The following is a 24,341-nucleotide window of genomic DNA, read 5'->3' as shown; positions in this document are numbered from 1 at the left end:
AAAAAAAATAAAGCCATACACTTACAATGCTATCAAAAACCTTCAGTTCTAAACACATACATATAAATAAAAAGGAATGATGTTTTAAGGCTCTTGATTATTAAGTTAATAAATCAAATATACACAGTGATTAATAAAAAAAGAATTATTTACATAACTATACAAAAAAATTCTACTTTTGACACATTTTTCCTCTTTAAATTCTTCATTTTACCCAGCAACTGCTGACATCAAAGTCCCCCCCCTCCCCGCCGCCCCCAACAACAACAAAATACAATAAAAAAAATAAATAATAAACTCATTTGTGATAGTTGCTGTGGTTCTGAGCTGCAAAGGCACTTTTCAAATACAGAACTACTTGTACGTCATAATAAAACCAATATACAAAAACAACTCAAGAGTCAATAAATATAAATAAAACTATGCTCCTAAGACTGCATCACCATCGGGACATCTGGCAGAAGTGGCAGCTCGAGGCCTAGGGGCCAGGCCTTCTCCTGGGCGCTGGTCCCAGACCTGTAGGCTGCAGGAACCGTGCCCCAGGGCACTTGGGCCTGGATTTTGCATAGCTGTGAGATGCAGCCCTCGATCTCCCAGGCAACCACAGAAACTACCATTGCCAGTGTAAGCCAGCTTGTCAAAACTTAAATTAACACAGGGATTCTAAGTCATCAACAGCCTCAGCCTGGACTAGACAGTTAGAGAACTACAGCCCCGCGTGCCCTCGGACTCTACCTAGCGGTGGAGTGGCGCCCGCCGTCTGCTATACGATGTACTCCATGCGGTTTAGGCTCTGGGCGCTCTCCAGGTCTCTGTTGTCCTGTTTGTTTGTCCAGTTCGGGTGTTTGGCGGGCGTGCCGTTGGGGGGCTTCTCCTCTCTGTCTACCAGCGTGTACGCCGGCTGCTTGGCGAACCGGGCCTTCTGCTGGTGCTTGTCCATGTCGTCCTCCTCCACCTCCGAGTTGTGTGTCCTTATTTTGGACATTTTGGAGTTCTTGTTCTCGTAGTCCTTGATGGGGACTGTGTTGGCCCCGAGCTTCTCGATGGGGTTTTTGATCTGGTTCAGCTGCTCCCGGACGTTGTTGGTGGTGTTGTCCTCCGAGGCCGAGCGGGCGTGACTGCTGGGCTTCCGCCGCTTCCGCACACACCAGTAGAAGGCCGTCACCAGGCAACAGATCCAAGCCACGGTCAGGACCGAGCTCAGCAGAGGGACCAGGAAATCTGCAAGGCAGGCCCCCAGCCAGTTAATTCTCGGAACAAAAGAACACCAGCCCTGGTTCCCCTGACCTTAGTCCCTACAAGGGGCACCGTGGGGACAGGTCCCTTTTCCCAATTGCATACTGTCAACGCACAGCTTGAGCAGCAGTGCTGGGCCCTGGGTCCTGGAGGCCCTGACGCTTGTCTCCAGAAGGACTAAGCTAAGCAGCACCACCCCCACAGATTCCGCAACTTTGTGTGGGGAGAGCAGCACAGGGTTCAGGCAAGGGGACTCTGGCTACGTAGGTAGCTCATTACAGGATATGGTTTTCAGAATTATCAGAAACCCATCTGAGCGCAGACAGCTCCAATGCCCCAAGTGGTCATGAGCCCGGTTCCTCGCCTTCCTAGAACAATGATGCTCAGGATCGGGGGAAGGGGCGTCTGGACGCACTGCAGGCCATCGAGCTGTTGATCAAGCCAGTATCTCAGGGGCTTAGGATGGGCTGCCCCATGACACCGGGACGCCAAGAGCCCAAGGCACAGCGATGCTCTGTGCACAGGGCTCTGCGGGATCTGGGAATAGTGCATGTGCGACAGGGGTGCCCGCTTGTGAGAACACAGCCTGTTGGCACGGGGAAAAGTGAGGTCAACCTCTGCCCATCGCTCTATGACTTCAGTCATGTCCACGGGTCTGTTTCCTCACCAGTTAAGTGGGGTGGAGGGAGCTCCTCAGGGAGGTCAGGTAACTGCGCGCCTGGTGGTTTTATTGGACAGCACGCTAGATCCATTTGGCACCCATCCCAGAAAGGGACTGTTCCCACCGGCACTCACCCGTTCTGTTCTTCAGGGGCCGCCTCTGAACTCGCACTTCCGCCACGGCAGCAATGAGTGAGCTGTTCCCGTCACGTTTACTAACGAGGTCTATAATCTTGTCAGTGATTTCCTTGATAGGGTTCCCATCATCCCGTATGTCTTCAGCAGACTGGAACAAACAAAAAAAGGTCAGTCTGCAGGGCTAGGGAACACTCCACAGTAGCTTTTCTTTCCATTTGATGTAACATTTTATTTCTTTATTTTCTTTTTAAAAAATTAAAACCCTTTTTTTCCCCAATTACAGCTTTCATTCAATATGATTTTGTACTTTTATTCAAAATTACTTGAAAACACACGTATGCCAAGCTCTCTTCCAAAGTATTTATTTGCTCCTGGCTAAATGAAGTTTGCTAACTACCTTGCAATCAAAGCATGAAGTGTGAATGGATCTTATACTTACAATGGCCACATGTATTTCATTATTCGCCGAAGGGGAAGGCTCACAAGCTATGTAGATTGAATATTCAGCGGACACATTCTTCAAAATATTCAAATTCCTCAACTCACTGCAAATGTGCTCCGTGGTAAGACCCTAGAACAGTATTGAAAAGTCCACACGAGTAAGATACTGGGAGGAGAAAGGCTGACGTTTGCTTGGAAGGTAGGTGATAGGTAAGCCGCACCTTGCTGTAAGGTGCGTAAGACAGGACCGGAGGCTAGAGAACTAAACCCCAGCATGTGACCATCCCGCCTCAGGACAAGCAGCCACACACCACCCCAACTTGAAAAGAAGCTCTCGTACCGGGGACATCATCTCTTTGTTGAAGGTGAAGGTGATGTTTGCGCAGTTCTCCTGGTAATAGGGGTCAGACGCGCATTTGGTCTTCACAGGCTGGAGGCTGGAGGAGTGACACTCGCCCACGCCCGTGCAGGGGCGGACGAAACACTGGTCGTCCAGGATGGGGAGGCAGCTCTGCCCGCTGGGGCACTCGCTGTGCCCTTTGTGGAGCAGGCAAGGTCGAGGGCCACACCAGACCTGGGGAGAGATGGGAGTGGGCAGCTCAGGAGAAATGCCCACCCGCTGATGCAGGACTCAGGTGACCTGGGCAGCCCCCGCGCCCTACCTTAGAGCAGGCGATCCTTCCGTTCAGGCACTGGCAGGTATTGCAGTCATCATCCCACTTGGCCCCATCGGGTATCACGCCCCCCATGGTGATGCAAGGTCTCCCTGAAACTGAGAGTGGAGACGCTTGAGTGAAAGGACTTTCCTTACCTGTGGACGGATCTCTCGTTTCTCTACTCCCTCAGTGAGGAAGTGATTACACCCCTGCCCTCTGTCACGTGACAATAGTTCCTTCCAGGAGAGCAAGTATACTTCCCTCCCCTACTGGCTTTTTGCATGGCCACGTGCCCACGGCAGCACCGGGGATGTGTGGTCAGCAGAGTCTCCCAGGTGGCTGGAAGAGCACACTGCCTCTTGCAAGCCTGCCATTCGCCAGGAAAAGAACGTGTCCCAGACACAGCTGATGGTGCCGGGAGGGTGAGGAGGGACAAAGGATAGACCTGAGCCCAGTCTACAGCACCTATCACTCTGCCCGCCCTACAGACCCAAGAACACAAATAAACGCTTGTCGTAGCCACAGAGTTCTGAGGTGGCTTATTACACAGCATAATCACAGCTCCGGGGACCTCTCAAAGTGTCCCCTTCCCTCTGGTCCCCACATGTCCCCTTCGTGCTCTCCCCCTGAGCACAATGCCACCTCATGGCCAAAAATGGTGACTATAGTGTCTGGAGCACCCACATACCCCAGGACACACGGGCAGCCGGGGTCTGGCCCACATACCTTCCTGGCACTTGGCGCCACTGTGCCCTGGAGGGCAGACACACCGGTAGCCGTTGATTTCATCCACACAGGTTGCCCCGAAGGCACAGGGTGAAGACTGACATTCATTAATGTCTAGGAGAAATGGAGTTAAAGTTTAGGCTCCAAGGGGAGGCAGCACTGTTTGACTATGTTTTCACTGGCATAATAAACAAATAGAAAGGCATAGGATGTGTAAATATGAGGTGGATGGATTCTCATCATGTAATCAGCACCCAAACAGGCCATCAGTCCCAGCTCCCCCAACCACCACTGGCTTGACTTTTAACACCTGAGAATCATTTAATTTAAATTTGCTGCCTCCCCAAATGAGTTCCTTCTTCTGAGTACAATTTCCAGGAAGGGCTGGCAATGTTCATTAAAAGGGTCAGACAGCAAATATTTTAGGTTTTGTAGGCCATGTGGTTCCTGTCACAACTACCCAACTCTTATCACAGCTGAAAGCAGCCAGACAGTGTTAATGAATGAGCATGGCTGTATGCCAATAAAACTTTATTTAAAAAACAGGCAGCGGGCCAGATTTGACTCCCAGGCCGTATGTCAACCCGATTTAGAGACATGAGATAGAAACAATGCACCCTCATCCAGTGCCGGAGGCCAGTCAGTCCCAGACCAGGGGATCCCAAACACCAGTGACACTTTAACTTGGGGACTAGAAAACACACACAACTATTCTGTCACTTTTGTAAAAGAAAAGGCATATAAAAAGGTAGGGGAAAGGCTCAAAATAAAGAATGAACTCTAAGGTTCCTGATAAACGGCACTGCCTGCCCCCACTGTTTTAATCCTTCCACCAAGTCTTGGGAAAACCATTGGTGTTAGCTCTGTGCTCCACCAGCGTAGCTGTGGTTAATGTCCACTTGCCCAGAATTGCATGTTAGTCACGGGGAAAAGCACACCCTTTCCTTAGGGCCTCAGAGTAGCTTAATCGTCAAGTTCTGTGGCTGGTGCCCTCGCCCCTAAAACAAGGAGGGCTGTGCCACCCATGGGAGGGCCAACGGGTACCTAAGGGTCTAGCCAGTGGGAGGTGGGCGATTAGAGAGCCTTGCCAGGCAATAAAGGGAATCCCAAATCACAGCCTAATTGCTTTAAAGATGAACAGTCTCAGGCTGAGGGGTGGCGAGGGGGGAATAAAGCCACTGGAAACCCGGCTGAGGGCAGTCCTTACTTATTCTGCAGTCAGGCCCGGCAAAACCAGGGGCGCACTCGCACCGGTACCAGTTGTCTCCGTCCACGCACGTGCCACTGTTGTAACTGAGAAGAGAGCAAAGACCACCTAAGTTACCAACCTCCCGATCCACGGCTCCGGCTGCCAGTCAACAGGAAGCCACGCCTGTTGCCATCAGCGGCTCTCACCCTGGCCACACTCACTGCTGCCCGGGGGACTTTAAAAACGCTGATGGTCCCACCCACCCCCAGAGAGTCTTAGACAGGTGTCAGTTGCATCCCGGGCACTGGGGCTTATGAAAAGCTCCCAGGTGATTCTCATGGGCAGTCAAGGTTGAGAATCAGTGCTCTAAATCAAGACAACCTGGCGAATTACAGCGTGGTCCACAGCCCAGCAGGGCATTTGTTAGAAAGGCAGGGTCTGCAGCCCACCTGATCTCTCGAATCAGAACCTTTATTTTAGACAAATGCCCATGCACATTACAGCCAATGTACATACGGCTTAAAAGGTGGTCACACTTACCAGGGATGAGGGCTGCAGTCATTGGTATCTGCAAAATAAAAAGACAACTTAACAGGGAAGCAGTCTTAGCCCTCAGCAAAAACCCCGCCGAGTTCCCTAATGCCCAAATGATAACGTCGCCGGTAACACCAGCAGAATGCACTTAAGACCCTGCTCAATTGGAACCAGGCCTGCGCCACACTTTGTTCCCTTCACCGTGGGACCCATGTCCACAGGAAGAGGCCCTGGCAGGGCTGGGAAGGCGTGTGAGAATGGAAAGAGACAGGCGCTTCTCAGACGGAGCTGAGGACGAGACACCATCTGTCTCCACTTATCTCCTCCCGACTTTCTCATGCCCAGGTCAGGGCTGCATCCCATCAAGTCATTAGGACAGAGCCAGGTGATGCAGAGGCCGACATCACACAGCTCTGCTGCCTCTGGTTCTCACCCCCCCTTTCCCTGAGTCCCCGGGGGTGTTAGGCTGCGCTCCCTCAGCCTTGGGGGAAGGGAGTGCTTGGGGAGAGGGGGGCGGACACTCACTCTGAGTGCAGATGGGCCCCTCCCAGCCTTCTTTGCAGACACACGTGAAGGACTCGCCGTTGACCACACAGGTGCCCCCGTTGTGGCAGGGGCTCGGCAGGCAGCTACTATTTCGGGCTGTAAAACAAAAAACAGACAAGACCTAAGGATCCAAAGAGTCTGAGGGGGCAAGAGCCAGACCCCAGGAAACCACTTGTAGGGGCTCACGTGGGGCAGGAAGTTACCTATGTTACAGGTCGTTCCTTCCCAGCCTCCCGGACACATGCACTTGAAAGCATCCCCTTCATCATAGCAGGTGCCACCATTGTTGCACGTGGCCTCGTCACACTGGCTGTCGCCTGGAGGAGGAAGATGTCAGTGTGAGCCCCTGACCGGCCCCCTCGCCGAAGAGGGAGACAGCATCCCAGCCGGCGACCACTTACGGGAGTGGCAGGTCTTTCCTTTCCACCCGTTTTTACAGTCACAGTAAAAGTCGTTGACCAGGTCTCGACAGGAGCCCCCGTTGTGGCAGGGGTTCTGGCTGCAGTCGTTAATGTCTAGAACCAAAGAGGAGACACCCAGCTGAAAGCACGTCCATCCGGGACCTCACAACCCATGAGAGCCACGCTGTTCCCACGGCCACCTCCACCCCTGCTTTCTGGTCCAAGTCCCAAGACCAGCTGAGCAAGCCCAGGACCTGAACGCCATCACCCTCTTCTCAGGAGTAAAGAAGCCCCCGACTAGCTCACTTCTAACGCCCCAAGTTAGGCAAGTCAGGGGCAGGCCTGACCCTCCCACAAAATTAAAATCAAGAGACGGGCAGAAATTATAATCCAAACAGAAAGGGGGCTCCTTAATTGCAAGCAGGGACATTAATCATCCCAATTACACAGTCTGACTTGAGAGCGTCTCAGCAGAAGTGCCTTCCCACAGGCCGTCCCCCACATTAACAAACGCGAGCGGGACCCGGGCGACGCCGTCCCACTGCAGGGGCAGCTGGGGTCTCCCTCACAGAGATTTCATTAAAAAGAAAGGCTCCCTCTATCGACCCCCGCCCTCCACGACCCAGCGCTGTCTGTCCCAAGGGCAGACTCACTGGCTTCACAGTAGGCCCCCTCCCAGCCGTCACTGCAGATGCACTTGTAGGAGTTGACACCGTCGATGCAGGTGCCTCCGTTTTTGCAGGGGTTGCTCTCACAGTCGTTAATATCTGAGAAAGAAAAGAAAAAAAGCAGGTCAATAAAGGACCAGGAAAGCCAGGCACTGGGCTATAGGCCGCCACCTGAGGAGACGGACGCACTTGGTGGCTCAAAAATCCTCAATTCCATCAGGACTGCTTCTCAAATGCACCAGGCAGGACTCCCCTGAGCACTGTCCCTGTTATCTAATGCCCTCACAGGCTAAGCTGCTCCGTGGGTGTGGGAAAGAAATTCCCGCAGAAAGCGAGACCACCCAAACTACAAGAATTCCAGAACATTCTAAGATGAATGTGCTGAAGGCGAGGCGGCATCCATGATCAAAAGTTAAACACACTCAGTCTTGTAGATCCTGGATAGAACTGCAAACCTTCACTCGTCTCCATGGAAACAACTTAGACACAAACGGCACCCCCCCAAGCTGGGCAGAGGCAGGGAGAGGGTCTTACTTTCGTGGCAGTACGTCCCGGTGAAACCTTTGTTACAGTCACACGTGAATTTTCCTCCCGACTGACTCTTGCACTTCCCATGGGGACCACAGACGTTGGAGGAAATATACCGCACCCCTTCAGGCGTGTCGTTGGAGGCCATGGCCACCGTGCAGCTGTCAATCACTAGAAGACACACTCGGGATCAGACTATGGCCGCTGACCCACAGGACACGGCATTCTCACGCCAAGGACGTACGCCAAGCCTGCGCTCCTAGTGACAGGCACCTTTGGTAATGAGGGTAAGGAATCAAGAGGCACCTGGGGGCCAAGCCTCTGGCAGCATGCCACGTCCCACTGTGACAGCATCAGATGCCAGGCCGACGGGAACGTTTAAATTTGAGTTTGTTAAGGGCACGTTTTCCCGATGTGGCTAGCAAAGCCTATATGCCTGAGGGCCCCTCTCCTCCCACCCGGGACGTCTCTTGCAGTGGTTCTCAACCTGTGGGTCGAGAGCAATGAAAATACATCCTGCATATCAGATATTTACATTATGATTCATAACAGTAGCAAAATTACAGTTATGAAGTAGCAACGAAAATAATTTTATGGTTGGGGGTCACCACAACATGAGGAACTGTATTAAAGGGTCACGGCATTAGGAAGGTTGAGAACCACTGCCAGCTCCGCTCCCCACTGCATCGTGCTCAAGGTGGGCTCTGAAGGACACACTTCCAGAACCTGCAAGGCTGTGCCCCATTCAGCAGCCACGAGCCACACGTGGCTATTTAAATGTAAACCATGTGAAATTAAGTAAAATAAACGTTTCTAGCTGCACTAGTTACACTCTAAGTGCTCCACTGGCCACACGCCCCGTGGCCTATGGCTACTGTGCCTGACAGCACAGACACGGGACATTCCACTGCCACAGGAAGTCTTCCTGAGAGTGCTGCTCTGAGGAATTTGTCTCAGCGTTGCAGATCAGCCCACCCCAGATGAGGAATGCTAAGTGCGCTTCATTCTCTCCCCTGGGCTACTTGCAGGCATGGTTCTCCCACAGGCAGGCCCGACTCGATTGCTTCCATGTGTTCTGACTTCCCCGAGCAGTCAGATTAGGGGTTTGATCTCCTCACTTACACCAGTTCCCAGAGTATGAAGGGGCAGTGAGGGAGGAGCGAGCCTCGGACACAGGCCAGGAGCCGGGGGAGGGAGGTACCTTCACAGGGGGTCGTGCGGCAGTGGTCTTTAAGGTGGGAGCAGTTCTTGCCTTCGTAGTCCTCGGTACACTTGCAGAAATAGTCGCTGGCACGGTTGTAGCACTGGGCACCATTCTGGCAGGGGTTGGGCTCGCAATAATCTATGTCCAGCTGTAAGGAGCAGGAGCAGGGCAGCGGGAGAGGAAACAGGAAGACAAAGGTGTGATTATACCGTCTCGGGGGCAGCGGACACTGGAATCTGACCCCTTCATCTGCTTCTGTTAGAACAGCCTGCATAACACACAGCTAGGTCCTAGAGACTGTCCAGGTGGACACTGGAAAGAGCAGAGTAGAATCAGAGAGGGCTGAGTGGCAGGGATGAAATGGACAGGCAACTGACACTACCAAGAAAACCACTCCATCTCTCTCCACCAGCGTTTGTCTAGCGGAGATCCCTAGCCAATGGGAGGTTAATAGATTTCACAGAGTCAAGAGTGGAGTGAGGGGAGGGGGGAGAAAGGGAAGATGAAGGAGGGGGGGAGGAGAAGGGGAAGCAGGGAGGGGGGAGCAGGAGGAGACTCCCTGTAAAAACTCGGCCAGAGGCTCCAGCACGGCTCACCTGACAGAGGTTTCCAGAGAAACCAGTGGGACACAGACACTGGAATCTGTTGATTTCATTCTGACAGTGACCCCCATTCAAACAGGGGTTGCTGGCACATTCATCGATGTCTCTCTCACAGTGGTCGCCTGCATAGCCAGGTGGACAGATACAGCGATAACCATTAACCAAATCCTGGAAGAGGAGAAGGAGGGGGAGAAACACAGGCTTTCTTTCTATGCATCCACAACACAGGGCTGTTGCGGTTTAGCACGACGGTTGAGGCTCAGCTGATTCATTAGACTAGCCAAGGGCCGAGCCTCCCAAAACGTGCCTTGGAGATGACTCCCGGAGGCTGGGGTAACTTGGGCCCAAGGGAAACTTCCAGAGACTCACTTTCACCTGCATTTTTAAACCTCCCAGAGCTCTCCCAGGGTCACATCCATCTTAAGTTGGCTTTTGATCATTAAGGTTTCGATTTAAGTGAAGATTTACATACCCGACAGGTGGCGTCATTCTGACACTGGCCAAGGCAGTCATTAATATCTAAAAAACAACAACAAGCCATCATATTAAAGAGGCAATTTACATTGAAATTGGGCTTAATTGAAAAGCCTTCTCCGTCCAAACAGATAAACCCTTCAAATCAGATTTCCTGTGAGCTTCCAGCGAGATAAGGTTACTGCCCTGGGTGGGAACCCTCCCTCATTCTCCCAAGACTGAGCTGGTGAAACTTCACCTTGTTTTAGCCCTCTTATCAGCATGGGGCCCTTCCCCCGGCTAATGGGCCTGATAAACGCCATGTTTCCATTTCTGCTCTGATCACTCCCTCTTCTAAAACATTTCCTCCACCAGGTGTTTCTTTTACCACCCTAGTCTTCTATGGACTGGCAAAGGCCTTCAACACCCACGTTTCATGAAAGTCAAAATCAAAACAAAGTCACTCACTGATCTCACAGTTCTGGCCCATCCATCCTGGGAGGCAGTCACAGTAGTAGCTGGCAATCAGATTCTTACAGGATTTGGCATTGACACAGGGTTTGGCCTCACACTCATTTGCATCTGAAAGAAAATGAGGATGAGCAGCGAGGAAAGGAGTTTTACTCCCCCAGGTCCCTTCCCTCCCCCAAACACTGCCCCAATCATTTGTCTAAAATAGGAGACAGTTTAATAAGCTAAGTAACAGATCCTAGGTGCCCTCTCTTTTGAGCCTCAGATCCCTCTCCCTAGTCATTATCCAATAAGGAATGCTAATGGGTAACTCTCTGGCTGCTGATGAACAAGGGGCCCCAGCAGAACAGCAGAAAGCCACCAGGCATTTCTGTGTAAAACCTGGCACCGCCTAGTTGCTGGGATTTAAATGTGGCAAAAAGAATGCAGACAGCTCATTCCTCATGAGATCATCCCCGTTTGGAGCCCAGCTGAACACTCCTCGGACAGACGATTGACATGGTTCAAGGAGTCCCACCACTTTCCCACAGGGCCTGAAAGAGCTCAGCCATTTGCATTCGAACGCCTTCTCCCAGGCCGGCCGGCCGGCTGGACTCTCGATAATAAATTACTTTTCAAGTATGATGTGTGCAGACCCACACCGTGGGCCACATACTCATCTGCCTCAACGGCTCTGATGATCAAAGCCAACCTTGGGGCAGGCACTTGCTTACCTAACTGGCACGTTTTGCCAGTCCACTGGGGTGGGCACACACACTTAAATCCATTAACCAAGTCCAGGCAGGTGCCCCCATGGGAACAGTTATTTGGAGAACAGTCATCAATGTCTGAGAAAAATGGAAGAGGGTTGGCAATTTAATCTCAATCCGTTTGACAATTAAGACAATTTAATACCACACGAGGGGCCTTCACTGAACAGCCAGACACCTGCTGTAAGGGACTGATTTTAGCTTTAAATCCCCCACTGCCCCAGATCATTTAATCCCCAACCTAAGCAGGCAGGGATCCCCAGAGCATCAACCCCTGGGCTATTTTTAAAGAAAAGTTTCATCATGGCTCAGAGGAAGCTAAGAACAACTAAGGAAAAAGAATTCTTCTTTCATGGTGGAAAAGCTTAGTCTTCGTATGTGCTCAGAGTTGTCCCAAAACAACATGCCTGGGGGCCCCACGCCTCACTTCTGCACTGCACTGTGGAGGCCTCTTAACCACTCATTCACTGCCCACTTATGAGGTGCCAGGCTCTCTCCGTGAATTCGCTCACCAAGTCTTCACAGCCCCAGGAGATGGGCACTGCCGCTAGTCCGTTTAAACAGGGCACGGGGAAGTTCTGTGGTCAGAGTCCCACAAGGGATGGGTGGAGGCCACAGTGTCAGCCAGGCCATCTGACCCCAGAACCCACATCCTCAACCGTGCTGCCTGCTGCCCTCGGGGTGCTGATGACAGTGGTTTTCTCTGGCCTGGCTGCACCTCTGAAATCCGTGGCTGGTTAAAGGATATGACTCCCTAATTCCGAAGGGAAACTGGGGGACACGGAGAACTGTACTGTCAAGCACCCAGTGGCTCTGATGGGCAGCCCAATATGGCAGCCATGCTGGCTCTATAGCCCGAGTCCCTCTTTCAGGGCCACCTGCTCTCATGACAAAATTCAGGGGTGATGACCTCCCCTGCAGAGAGATGCTCCCTGATTCTATCTAGAGGAGCAGAGCTTCAGGGAGCACATGCAAAGTTAGGAGCTATGCCGTGAGCCCATTTCTTTCAGTAGCAGACACATGTGCTCACTTAGCAGGGAGGATGGGGGGACTTCCAAGGACAAAGGCCGGGAGCTCAAGCCCTACTCCCCACCAGACTGCAGGCTGCATGCATCCCCTCCCACCAGGACACCCCTCACCAAGACCTCACACTGGACCACGAGCCCAGGTATCTGCCCGACCCCGAACCTCCACACAATGACCCTCTAGAAAGGACACAGGCTGAAACTCGACTTACTTGTGGAGCACGTGGGGCCGGTCCAGCCCGGAGAACACTCACACTCAAACCCCAGGGAGGTCTCCTTGCAACTGCCCCTGTTGTGGCAGGGATCAGAGAGGCAGGCGTGCTCCGCTGCAAAGACCAGAATGGCAATCAGCAAGGGACGTTACCTATACCCTCTCCCCACACCCAGACCCCATACCCAGGCCACCAGCTCAAGGTCGTTTCAAAAACTAAAAGCAAGTGTGTGATATAAGCCTGCTGTGTCTGGGGAAGAAAGGAAGTCATCTCTCTTGCTATTTCCAGCCACATCCCTAAGCATCTTAGAGTCGGGGTCATGGCATCACAAACAAACTGCCTCCCATGGCCCATGTGCATCACCCAAAACACGGGTTCGACCTGAAGGAAGTTTCAAAGACCCACAGGACTGCTGAGATGGCAAGTCTTCACTTAGGAGGATATGCTCATCTTTTTATGAGTCCTTAAGTACATTTTTTAAAGCCGAGTTACAAAATAATTAAGCGAAGGGATCTCATTCCGCCTGGACCACTTACCAATCTCACAGTTGGGTCCTGAATAGCCCTCAGGGCAGGAACACTGGTACTTGTCAGGACCCGTGTTGCTACACGTTCCCCGATTGAGACACGGCTGGTGAGTCCCGCAGTAATTGAGATCTGCCAAGAAGATCCCAAAGAAGTCAGTGGCTCAGCGATGTAAAGACTGCCAACCCGCTGCGCTTCTAGTCCCCTTCTTTTAAATGCCGGAAGTCATGAATAAGTCATGGGGATATAACGCCGAAGAGTCGATAACATTGTATTAACGTTGTAAGGGGGCAGATGGTCACCAGACTTATTGTGGGGACCATTTCACAATGTCTGCAAATCACTGTGCTGTACACCTACTACTGCATGTCAATTATCCCTTAATAAAAAAAAAGGGAAAACAAAACAAAACTGGAGCCTAAAGGCAAATTTAAGCAGATTCCTGATTCATAATTTAAAAGACACCCTACAAATAAACATAAGGAAATAATAAAGCCAAATGACTGCCATCCCACCCCCAAGACCTCATGCTCCTTCCCCAACATCCCATCCTCAGGGGCCCCCGTCCCTGAGGGCCCCTCCCCGAGGCGTACCTTTGTCGCAGAGCTGTCCGCCCCAGTTGGTCTCACAGAGGCACTGCCAGGGCTCGTTGCAGGTGCCGTGGACGCACCCCGGGTGCGGGATGCATTTGTCACAGTACAGGCCCTGCCAGCCATACTGGCACCTGGGGAGAGACAGCACACCCTCCTTTAGTCTCTACAACATTCAGGGAGATCGGTGCCATTACCAGACCAGGCTGCAGAGCGCAGGATTTTTTCTGTTTTGTTTTTGGGGACAGGATTTTAGACTCTCCAGGTTTGTCTGGGGCTCCCTCTAAACAAACATTTTCATAGTTGGGCCAAGGTCCCCTCCCAGGCGACGCATGACAAAGGGAGGGCTGTTCGGGGAGAGAGGCCAGTGTGGGGCTGCCCGGCACAAAGCCACTCTTCTCAGGCTCCCAGGAATGAGCCGAGGGTGGAATAAATCAAGCCCAGGGCCGACTATAGAGGGAAAGGAAGGACTCTCTGGTGACAACAATAGCCATGTGAAAGTCTCCGCAAACACAGCACTTTGGGCAATTTTACACAGCAGCTTGGCTCAGCCCTTTGTCTAAACAGTGAGTCACGACCCCAGCACACAAAAATGCAACAGGACACCAAGTGCGGCAGGAAACAGCCTCACGATGAGGCTTTATGGAATCAAACAAGGAGGGAAAGGGGCGCCTCTTTTGGCAAAGAGGAGGGTAGGATCCCCGAACCCGCTCCTGCAGGGAGGGTGAGGGAAGCAACAGCTCTCCGAACCAATTCCATAGATAATTTATGACCCACGACTATGGCTGCTTATGCTAATTTATTTTATAGTTATTTCTCACTTTGCCAAAAAAAAAAAAAAGGTCAATTCAGTTTATCTACTATTGGGGAAGGGAGTTGAGTTACCTTTCTAAGCGCCTCATTAATCGGACTCTTTCGAGGCCAAATGGTGCCTTTGATCCCCAAACAAAAACACAAACATAAACCTTCACCTGGGATGGGAGAGAGGGCAGGGTCTCAACCACTCCCCCCTCAAGTTTCAAGCCTTCTGAAACTTTAACTGCCTTCTCAGAAATCAAGCTTTCAAGCAGGAGTGGGGGCTGGGCAGGCCTGAGGGTGGAAGGAAGGTGGGGTGAGGCAAGTGTTTCCATACCGGGACCTGGGAAATGGCATGGTCGGAACCGGCTCCCCTGCTGAGCTGCTCAGCTGTAACTGTGGAGAACAGGCACCCCCAGAGGAAAGGCTTTGGTTTCCAGAAAGCGGGAGGCAGGCTAGCAAATCCTTGTCATGGGAAAATTCTAGGGACCCGGCTAACAGCTAATCACCACGGCCGAGAAGACTGCCTGCTTCCCAGCCTCCACCAACAAGTGGGCCACACCCCATCCAGAGAACCACTGGAATTCGTGGTTCAATATTAATCTGACACAGGATTCCGGTTTATGTAACACTAAACATCAGTCCAGGTAACAAGTGACTATTTAAAGAAGCGAGATAAATCATCTGATAGACATTTTTAAAAACTGAACATCCAAGTCAGTGGGAGGTGGAGGGGACCCATTTGATTAAAAAGTGATATTCTTAGCTTGAAAGATATTAAGAGGAAACTGACATGAAAGTAGCAATATTCTAATCACCTTCTCGTCTTCCCTTTCAAATTAAGGTTATACCTCTTGAGTTTGTCTAATAAAAGCAAGAAGAGGCAGCTGAGGACCCAACCTCACCTCCTAATTAATGAGAGCTGGATCCCCAAGCATAAAAAAAAAAAAAAAAAAAAAAAAAAAAAAGGAACCACAAGAGGCCACGGATGACTTCAAAAGAAAACAAATAAAAATACTGACCCTAAAAGAGGCATCACAAAGTTATCCTGGTTTAATAGTATATGATTAAGGTTCTCATGAGAAATTGAAGTGACTTCCCTCACATGATGATTCATAATTAAGTTTGATATTATTGGCAGGCTTGCAATAAAGCGCGCATATGCGCCCAGGAAAAGGACTCTAAGTCAACCTGGGAACTACAGGACCCATCAAGTTTTCTCATGTGGAAGAGAAAAAAAAACCACAACCACCTCTGTAATACATAATCCGAAAGACAACTTACAGGTAACTTGCCATTCCACTATTTCTGGTGCAGGGCACAACCTGAACTTCCTCAGCTAGAAGGTTCTGTTTTGATTTTCCTTCAAGGCAGGGAGAAGGAGATGGGTTGAGAGACTATGCAAATGACGTGTGGGAAAGTCGCACCTTAAGTAAATAAGGGCACTGGTGCGTGTCTGGGCAGGGAGTGGGAGGTGAGACTCCGAAAGAGAAAGGAATAAATTCTGGAGACAAAGCCTGTTGTTCTGGCTGGGAGGGCCCTCCCCTGCGCCGCACGTTCATTCTGATGACAGTAGCAGAAATCGCGGCTGGCCTCCCTGATACCCATCTGAGCGCAGAGCAGGCCCAGAGTGGCTAATGGCACTGCTGAGCTGACTTTCTCCAGAACACCCTTAATTAGAGAGCTGAAGGAGGTGGACGCCAGCTCAACACTTGACAGCAATGCTGTCAGACCTACAGTCAGCCGCCACCTCTGGGGGTTAGTCTGCAAACCCCTCAGCTTTCCAGAAAATAATCGTCTCCTTCTGAAGTGCAGGGAGAGACACTGTTCAGGTTTGTTTTTCTTTCACTTCCAGCTGCCTTCATTCCCACCTCAGCTGCCAGCCTCAGAGCCCAGTGCTCCCTGCTGCCTGGATGGGGAACAGATGTAGGGGTGGGGTTCCCAAAGGCCACAGATAACTATCAAGCAGCAGTTCTCAAAATCTGAGCAGCAAAATCATGGGGCCGGCTTCTCGAAATGCAGATTCCTGGGCCGGACTCAGAGGCTGAGATTCGTGTCTGTGGGGTGGTGCCCAGGAATCTGCATTTTGACGGTTCCCTGATTAATCTGGGGGATTCCACTCAGGAGTCCCAGAGTTTGGGGACAGTGATTCCCAAAGTAGGGTCCCACCAGCCACAGCAGCGTGCAGGGGCTTGTCAAATATGCAGAGACTTGGGCCCACCCCCGACCTATGGACTCAGGGTCTGCCTTGGGACAGGGCCCCATGTAACATTGGCTTACACGTGTTGTAAGCTTCCCTTGGCTCAAACCAGGGTAGCTTTGGGGGCAAAAGTGACAGGCCCAAAGGACCCAGGTAGTGTCACATTAAATCTGCTAATCCTTGGGAAGAGGCAGAGTAAATTGTGAGATTGTGTCAAAATGCCACAGCAGCAACAATATTTCCTGAAGGAAGCCTTTCCCAAATTGGCATAATGTGCATTTCAAAAAGTTCCCAAAACTGTAATCACGAAGCAGTGAGGCAGTCGGGGTAGGTCTCGGTTTGGCTTCTGCATTGTCTGGGACCATAAAAGAACAGACTTCAAAGGCCAGCAGCAAAGTCTACATTCATCAGGCTCAACTGACAAGATTCCAGCACAGCCATTAACCTCTCAGCACCGGCCTGTCTCCCGCCTGCAGAGGGGCCAGGAGATTGTACTAATCCCATTCTAAAGAATGCTCCACGTTCCCTATTGATGGGAAAAGTGGGGGAGGGTTGGGAGATGGAAAACCGGGCGGGGGGGTGCAGGGGGGACGGATACACAGGCAAAGGAACGTACCCACATCCCTCCATCTAGTCCATTAGCACGTTGAGGGAAGATTACAAAAAACATGTTATCAATTTACAGAAGAGTTAGTCCATGAAGTCACTGAGTATGCTCCTAAGTGTTTCCTTTTTTTTTTTCCCCTATGAGGAGTGTGTGCATTCCACCGGACAGCTGGTATAATTTAATAAGCTTCGGATGTGCCTATTTGAATTGTAAGCTTTCCTGTTCTCAAAAGAAACATATTCACAGTCAAGTCAGTTCCCCTGCTTGCATCACAAAAATAATTATTAGAATAACAAAAAAATCAACAACAGAAAAACAGTGTAGTTGTTTACCTGCAGTCACCTGGGAGTTTGCAAGACCCGTGCTTGGGACTACAGCCCTGTCGGCAAATTGCTGTAAGAAACACAGAAGGCTGCATCAGTACCCTGCCCGCTTCTGGACCGCCACCGCCATGAGAATGGCCTAGTTAAGCCTACAAAATCCACGACTTTAAGAGAACTCATATCAAGTCCATTGTAAAGAGAGGAAGATGGGAGGTGCCCAAATAACAAATCCAGCTTTAAACTTCAAGGCCACGCTAGCAGATCCTCAAAACATGATACTGTTTGGGGACAAAAATGCAGGCAAGCTGATGGGGGAAGGGGACCTTCATCCAGTCTCTCTGAACAATAGCTACCCTGCTCCCTTGTCAATTCCCACCCTTGACAAAAGAAAAAAGGGAGGTGTAATCCTTCCTCGTCTCACCCACTCTGTCCCATCAGGGCAGAGTTCAGATGAGCCCCAGCCTCCTTAACGCTCCCCCCAAATGCCTGGTGTCTCAAAAATCCTGTGGGATTAACAAAGCGAACCAGGCTGCCTTCATTTGGCCCATTCAGCACCAGATCGGTTGGTACTTTTGTAAAGTATCCTCACAAAGCAATTCTGCTGCCTTTATTTAAAAAAAAAAAAAATTGACATAAAAAATACCAAACAGATAAACCTGTTATTGGTTTTTAGAACACCAACTACTTAAAACATATTTATCAATTCTTTCATTTGGGTCCCAGAAATGCCATCCTTTTAAAACTCTTGTCCTGTTATTGAAGAAAACAATACGGCCACAGAGACCTGCAAATGCCTCTCTCTGCCCTGCCCCTCAACCACAGCTCAAATATTTGTTTTTAATTTGAGTATATCTTAAAAAGATTTATCAAATTTATGCAGAATGAGCGAGCACATTAATGTCCGTGAGGGCCTATTGTGGTTAACTGGAATTACCCACCAGTTTGCTATGCCTTAGGATTTTTAATGGTATAAGGACCACAGAGAATTCTGTGGATGTCTGTGCATGTGATAACTCACTGATTCTAGGAGGGGCTGGGACAGTAGGTAGCAGAGCTGCAAAGCTTATGCAGGCAGACCTCGTTTTACGTGCTTCTCTTTACTGTGCTTCGCAGATGTGGGGTTTCTTTTTTATTTTTTTATTTTTATTTTTTTACAAATTGAAGGCAAGATCCTCCACCAGCAAAAAGATTAAGACCGGAATTATTGCAACACTCATTTTATTGTGGAGGTCCAGGACCCAACCGTGGTATCTCCGAGATGTGCCTGTGCTATCGAGGATGGCTTCAATTATACCCAAGTATGAAAACTCCGGCTCACCACTCGCTCCTCCCTCAATGCCACAGCCCTAAGAGATGCCCAGTGAAAGTTTGCTATAAGGCCACCTCGAGCTCAGGGGCTGTCATTTCCTACAGGATCATCTGCTCAGACATTGACTGGGTTAACCCAGTCCCACCTTGGTATCTGTTTCGGGTCAGGTTCCTTGAAAGCAGAGCCTGAGAAAGGGTCTCGGGTACAGGGGGGAGCGGGGAGGGCAACAGATGGGGCGGTGGTAGGAGCTGAGCAAGGACATGGTCTCAGCTGGAGTCTGGTTTCAGCCTGATCCCAGGAGATGCTCTGGAGCATGAATTGTAGCAGATTTAGGCAGAGGGGACATGTCACTGATTTAGATGGAGCTGCAGGGATGGGACATGGAGTAGCCTCTGCTTAGCCACGACAATGCTCAGAGGAGGAAAAGCTATGAGCTGTGAGCAGCCAATCCTAAAAGCAGCTGGTGGGTAGGGCACAGAAAAAAACCCAAAATCTCACCCCACCTAAGATAGCCACCTGAGCACAGGTGGGGTGAGAACTTGCCACCAAAAGCGACAGCCACCCAGAGCTGGTTAACCCAGCCGGCATACCCCACATACCTCTGTTACATTCGGGGCCCATCCAGCCTTCCATGCAAGTTTTGTTGCCATTCTGGTCACAAGCATAATGCCCAAAGAAGTCATCTCGGGGTCGGCAGAACTTATTGCAGCCGAAGCCATAGTAATAGTCATCGCAGGTGACGCGGATCTGATACTCAAAGTGGGCCACCCCCGTGTTCTGCTTTAGGGTCTGCCACTGCCGGCTGGGGTTGATCATGCCCGAGTGAGAAGCCTTTTCAATGATGCTGTCCGGTTCTACAGGCAAAGGAAAAAGATCAATTGCGTTAACATTCACATCAGAGCCTTCTTCCCTGACCATTTTGGCTATTTGTAACAATAAGTGCACAGGGTGCAAAATTCAAGCAGTACAAAGAGGGCAGAAAATGAAAACCCCCATCCCAGTGGTAACTGCTGATGCCATTTATTGACCTTTTTAATGAGTGTGTAGTATTTCACTGTCTGGAAATACAAATAAATTATTTACTTAGTTCTGACATATGTGCAATAAGGTTGTTTTGGCCTTTGGCTATTAATCAAAGCCACATTGAACACTCTTGAACCTATCTGCCACGTGTGTGGTTCGATCAGTAAGAAAAGAACCTAGAAACGGAAGTGCTGACTCAGAGGACGTGCACAATCCCAGACAACCACAAACTACCGCCAATGAAGTCCTGTCAGTCTGTCCTCCCACCCGCACAGGAAATTGTTTCCCAACATTATCATCAAACTTTCTGATCGCTGCCTGATAGGTAAAGAAGTATCTCTTGTTGTAATTAGCATTTAATTAAGTGAAGGTGAGCGCCCTTTCACGGGTTTACAAAACCATTTGCATCTCTTCCTGTGAGCTGTCACCTGTTTCTCTTCTTTACCAAGTCTTCTAGGGCATGGCTGGTCACGCTGATTTGCACAAGCTCTTTACACATTATAGGAAGTAGCCCACTATGGAATGCTGCTCTTATAGAAATTTTATTATTCCAGGTCAAGGTTAGCGATCTCTCTTCTGGTTTTAGAGGTTTGTGTCTTGCTTTAGAGAGAATCTACTTCCAAACTCTTCATTGGAAGCCAACGAGTAGAGTTATGTTTTTTAAAAATGATGGCCATTACCACCTTTTCAGCTGGCACTTAAACAGCAAGACTACGAACTTGATGTACTGCACCTTGCACCGTTGCCCAGAAAGCAGATGAAAAAGGAATTCACCCCAGTTAAGAGGCAGATTGACGGGGTTTTGGAGCCAAGTCATGCTCGCTGAAGAGTGCCCATTGAGGAAAAACGCTGTGCCCATTGAGGAAAAACACTGGAGCTGAAGCAGCTCTCAGGAGGAACAGAAGTGGCTCTTGCCTCCAGGCCACTGATAATCTAGTTTGAGAGAGACAGGTACTGAAGCAGCTCCGTATGCACCAGGTGCCAGGAGTTCAGGGGAGGGATGTGAGGAGGAAGCAAGGCGCTAAGTCAGCACCGCAGCCTGGTCTTGTGTTTGTTTTCTTAAACCTGCCAGCACCAACCCTTCACCACCTTGTCAAATTCAAGGCCACCTTGGAGAGACTGTGTTAGGACCTACTTGCAATGTCTTTGTGATTCTTACCCACCCACACCCCTGTTTTCCTAGGCCCAGGGCCTGTGCGCACTGAGGAGGCTATGCAAGCCCTGCAGGTGACCAGGAGTGAAGGAACGCCTGAGTGGCTCCATCCACACTCCACTTCCAACATCGCCCTGTGCACCCTCTGGGTTTCTTTAACTGTCGTGTGGGCAAGACAAGCCTTGAACAAGCCCACATACCTGCAGACTTCCACCCCAGCGTGCACAGAACCACTTGCAGAAAACACTTTACTAACTTCAGTTTTGCAAATAAACACAGGCCGAAGAATGACAAAAATGTCCTCCATTAACTGTGTGTTTGTTCTGCTGGTTCAATTAAAAAGTGTAGTGAGCTATTACCATGTGATTATGAGCTCTTACTAAATGAATTATTTAAACACGCTCGCCATGGCTCAGGGGCCTCCAGGTTCTCTCAGGCAGGTATCAACAACAAACAATCCCGACAAGAGTCCAAGCCGATCCTAAAGGCACAGGCTGACATGTCATTCTCAACAGCTTAGCGTGCTTTCCACAGGTTTCCAGGAAGAAATACGGTGAAGGTGTTATTTCCGAATCCTCAGTGGGTCTACCAGGTCTGCATAACTACACACCTGCGTGACACATTTTTCCTAACAGCGAAGAGGCAGAGAGTGTGTGACATGCTTTCTGGTATCTGGGTTACAGAGAGCAAGTTTGCTGCCGGCTTCTTCTAAGCTGCCTGAATCACACTTCCTATCAGCTTGGCACATTAAACATGTATCTGGGGTAGATCACGGGGTAGTCCAGCTTCGTGACTGTAAAGGGTATTAACAAGCCTTCCTGCAATCTTCAACTGCGTGGAGGGGGGGCGCGAAGCACCCACAACAGCCTTGCAGGCCAAGGAGGAGGTAATGGGAGGCGAGTCTGAGCATAACCCTAGGACCTCGCCAACCTACCAACCCAGACGGGGCAGCAAGCCCTGGTCTTGAGTATATGCCTGCTTGTAGTTACATATCTAGTGAACAGCACAATAAACTGAAGCCATTTGCTCTGGGACAGAAAGGTAAATGTGTACCCTTGTACATTGCAGTCCCAAAATGCAACAGAAATGACCCTGGAGGACTGATGGCAGGAGAGCCAGCCTTAGACAACACTTTCCAACACATGAGCACACCTGGGCTTCTTTTGGGCCATGCCCTGCTCGTGAGGGATCATCGCAGAGCTGCTGTGCGAAGGGATTTTGTTCCCCCACTCAGGGATCTGTCTCTATCTGTAGCCTGGAGGTCTGCATCTTGATTGGGCCCCCCCAAAGGAGCCACCTCTGTTTAGGTTGCTACACACTCTCAGCATCTTCCTTCATGGAGGACAGTCCCTTGGGAGGGACAGAGGATGGAGAGAATGAAAAGCAAAACATTCCAGGCAGAGCACCAAGCATATGCAAAGGCACCGGGCAGGAGAATGTGAAGACAAAGGTGACTGGTGGGGTATGACTGGAATACGAATGCAATGGATGACCACGTGGCAGGGAGACAAGGCTGGGCTATCAGGCCTGTGGGCCCACAGAGATCTGTCTTAAGAACAGTAAGAAGCTCTCAGTAAAGGTGACAAAGCTCTGAAAATACCAAGATAGCAGGAGAACGGAAAAAGCCTGGGAGGCCGACCAGAGTAGATGTGGGTGGACTAATTCAGCCGCTACTGTTAAGAGTTCAGGTGTGAGCAGATGGCGACTTGGACCAGGGCAGTAGCAGGGGAGATGGTGGGAGGCGGCAGGATTCTGGGGAGGTCTTGGAGACAAGATTTCCAGAACGTGGAGGTGGATTTGATATAGATGCTGAGAGAGGAATATATACAGTTCGCCCCTCCAGACTTCTGGCTCACAGTACTGGGTGTTCAAATGCTGACCAGTCACCCATAAAGGGCTCGAGGCAGGATCTGCTTTTGGAGAGGGAAGATATCAAATTTGGCTCTGAATGTGTTGAATTCCATTAACTTGAAAACATCAAGAGGGCTGAAGAAGCAAGCAGACAACGCACTCCCAGCAAACCCCACCTTCCTCATCGGGGTTCACAAAGTGAGCCTCAATGGCCTGCAGTCAGGGGGGCTTTGTGGCTCCCCCTCTTCAAGGGTACAGGTCACAAGCCCTGGATCCCTACCCCAGGTCCTCCTGGTGCCCTTCCAGAAATCTGGCTCTACCCCCAGCAACAGATGAAACATGCCATGCCCCCTGAGCTCCAAAATGGGGCGACCCCAAAATGCACATAACCATGGACAGCTCTGTATGCGCACCAGCTTCCCAGGAAACAGCTACCTGACCTGCTGGGCCAGGAAAGGCCCAGGAAGTCCTAGCCGGCCCACCAGGTGTCCTGATCCAGCTCTTACAATGAGCTAGGCTCAACCCTGAGGATGTTCACTCCAGATTGTTTTAACATCTACAGTGGAGGGGAGCCCAGCACGTCTGCACTGGTTTCTGAAGAAGCCATTTCTCCCTTCCCCACCCTCTTCCCCCCAATGCTTAGTTACCAGTGTAAGCAGGTCACAGTGACATAACGCTCACACAATCCCAACGTCTGTGGCAAGGGAGGGAGGGGAGAACAAACAGGTGTCCAGCATCCTGACTGGCATCAGCCACAACCAAGGCTGGTCACACACCCCGACACCGCAGTGGGCCAGGGGTGTCCCCCAGGGAGGAAGTCCACAGGGCCAAGGCGAGGAGTGAGCCAAACAGCCTGGAGCCTCTGGCACTCTTGGGCTCAGCAAGGACTGGGTGGCCTCGGGCGAACCAAAGAGCCAGACAGCCCAGAAGCAGCCCATCTGGCCTATACCAAGCCCTCACCAGACCCTCTCTGGGCATCCACCATTCTCTGAATCAGTTTTAAAAAAAAGGCCAGGTGAGAAAAGGGAGGTGGGGAATGTCATTAGAAGCAACAACACAAAGAAAGGGTCAGTGAGGCAGAGCAACAAAAGGGACGAGGCATTCAGAGAACCGACGGCAAAGACAAATGTTGGCTCAACCTCTCCTCCTGCGCAGACTGAGATTTCTGCGTGAATCAGGTTTTCCGATGACGGCCACCCGGATCCTGCTGACAAAAAGGGAACTCGCAGTTTCGGCGAGGGAGGGAAACCATCTTTAAGTTCCCCTAAAGAGCAAAGACTACCTTATAGCCAGGCCGCTGTGATTCCCATAGGTGCCCTCCACAGCTTCCCCACCGAAACCCACCCCTCGCTCCTCTGAAAAGCAGCCTGCACTCAAGAGTCATCTTTCTCAAGGGGACAAGGCAAGTGCAATGGCTGGGAGGCTCTGGAATTCCGCTTCAATGAAAGGTTTGTGGTGCGCAGTGTGGGAAACCCGGACCGGCTGGAAGCTCACCTGCCCACCGAGTGAAATTCAAGGTCGGTCTTT

General features: G+C 50.7%; 1 protein-coding gene across 2 annotated transcripts in view; it reads right to left on the bottom strand.

The window, feature by feature from the left end:
* Nucleotides 1-6: 6 nt before the first annotated feature.
* JAG1 (jagged 1) overlaps nucleotides 7-24,341 on the bottom strand; it is a 36,887-nt gene continuing 12,552 nt past the window's right edge. For both annotated transcript variants that reach the window (XM_014546466.1, XM_014546465.1), the window contains exons 3-25: nucleotides 19,387-19,641; nucleotides 17,488-17,548; nucleotides 13,557-13,687; nucleotides 12,976-13,095; nucleotides 12,440-12,553; nucleotides 11,167-11,280; nucleotides 10,451-10,564; nucleotides 10,002-10,048; nucleotides 9,524-9,697; nucleotides 8,925-9,075; nucleotides 7,730-7,894; nucleotides 7,181-7,294; nucleotides 6,528-6,641; nucleotides 6,330-6,443; nucleotides 6,106-6,222; nucleotides 5,587-5,614; nucleotides 5,065-5,150; nucleotides 3,858-3,971; nucleotides 3,138-3,247; nucleotides 2,816-3,049; nucleotides 2,474-2,605; nucleotides 2,032-2,182; nucleotides 7-1,221 (exon numbers count right to left, since the gene is read on the bottom strand). In XM_014546466.1, the coding sequence (XP_014401952.1) occupies nucleotides 764-1,221; nucleotides 2,032-2,182; nucleotides 2,474-2,605; nucleotides 2,816-3,049; nucleotides 3,138-3,247; nucleotides 3,858-3,971; nucleotides 5,065-5,150; nucleotides 5,587-5,614; nucleotides 6,106-6,222; nucleotides 6,330-6,443; nucleotides 6,528-6,641; nucleotides 7,181-7,294; nucleotides 7,730-7,894; nucleotides 8,925-9,075; nucleotides 9,524-9,697; nucleotides 10,002-10,048; nucleotides 10,451-10,564; nucleotides 11,167-11,280; nucleotides 12,440-12,553; nucleotides 12,976-13,095; nucleotides 13,557-13,687; nucleotides 17,488-17,548; nucleotides 19,387-19,641 (3,218 nt within the window). In that variant the 3' untranslated portion in view covers nucleotides 7-763. The remainder of the gene's footprint in view (nucleotides 1,222-2,031; nucleotides 2,183-2,473; nucleotides 2,606-2,815; nucleotides 3,050-3,137; nucleotides 3,248-3,857; nucleotides 3,972-5,064; nucleotides 5,151-5,586; nucleotides 5,615-6,105; nucleotides 6,223-6,329; nucleotides 6,444-6,527; nucleotides 6,642-7,180; nucleotides 7,295-7,729; nucleotides 7,895-8,924; nucleotides 9,076-9,523; nucleotides 9,698-10,001; nucleotides 10,049-10,450; nucleotides 10,565-11,166; nucleotides 11,281-12,439; nucleotides 12,554-12,975; nucleotides 13,096-13,556; nucleotides 13,688-17,487; nucleotides 17,549-19,386; nucleotides 19,642-24,341) is intronic.

Source organism: Myotis brandtii, unplaced genomic scaffold (assembly GCF_000412655.1).
Source record: "Myotis brandtii unplaced genomic scaffold, ASM41265v1 scaffold45, whole genome shotgun sequence".
NCBI lineage: Eukaryota > Metazoa > Chordata > Mammalia > Chiroptera > Vespertilionidae > Myotis > Myotis brandtii.
This window is presented reverse-complemented; position numbering and strand designations above follow the sequence as displayed.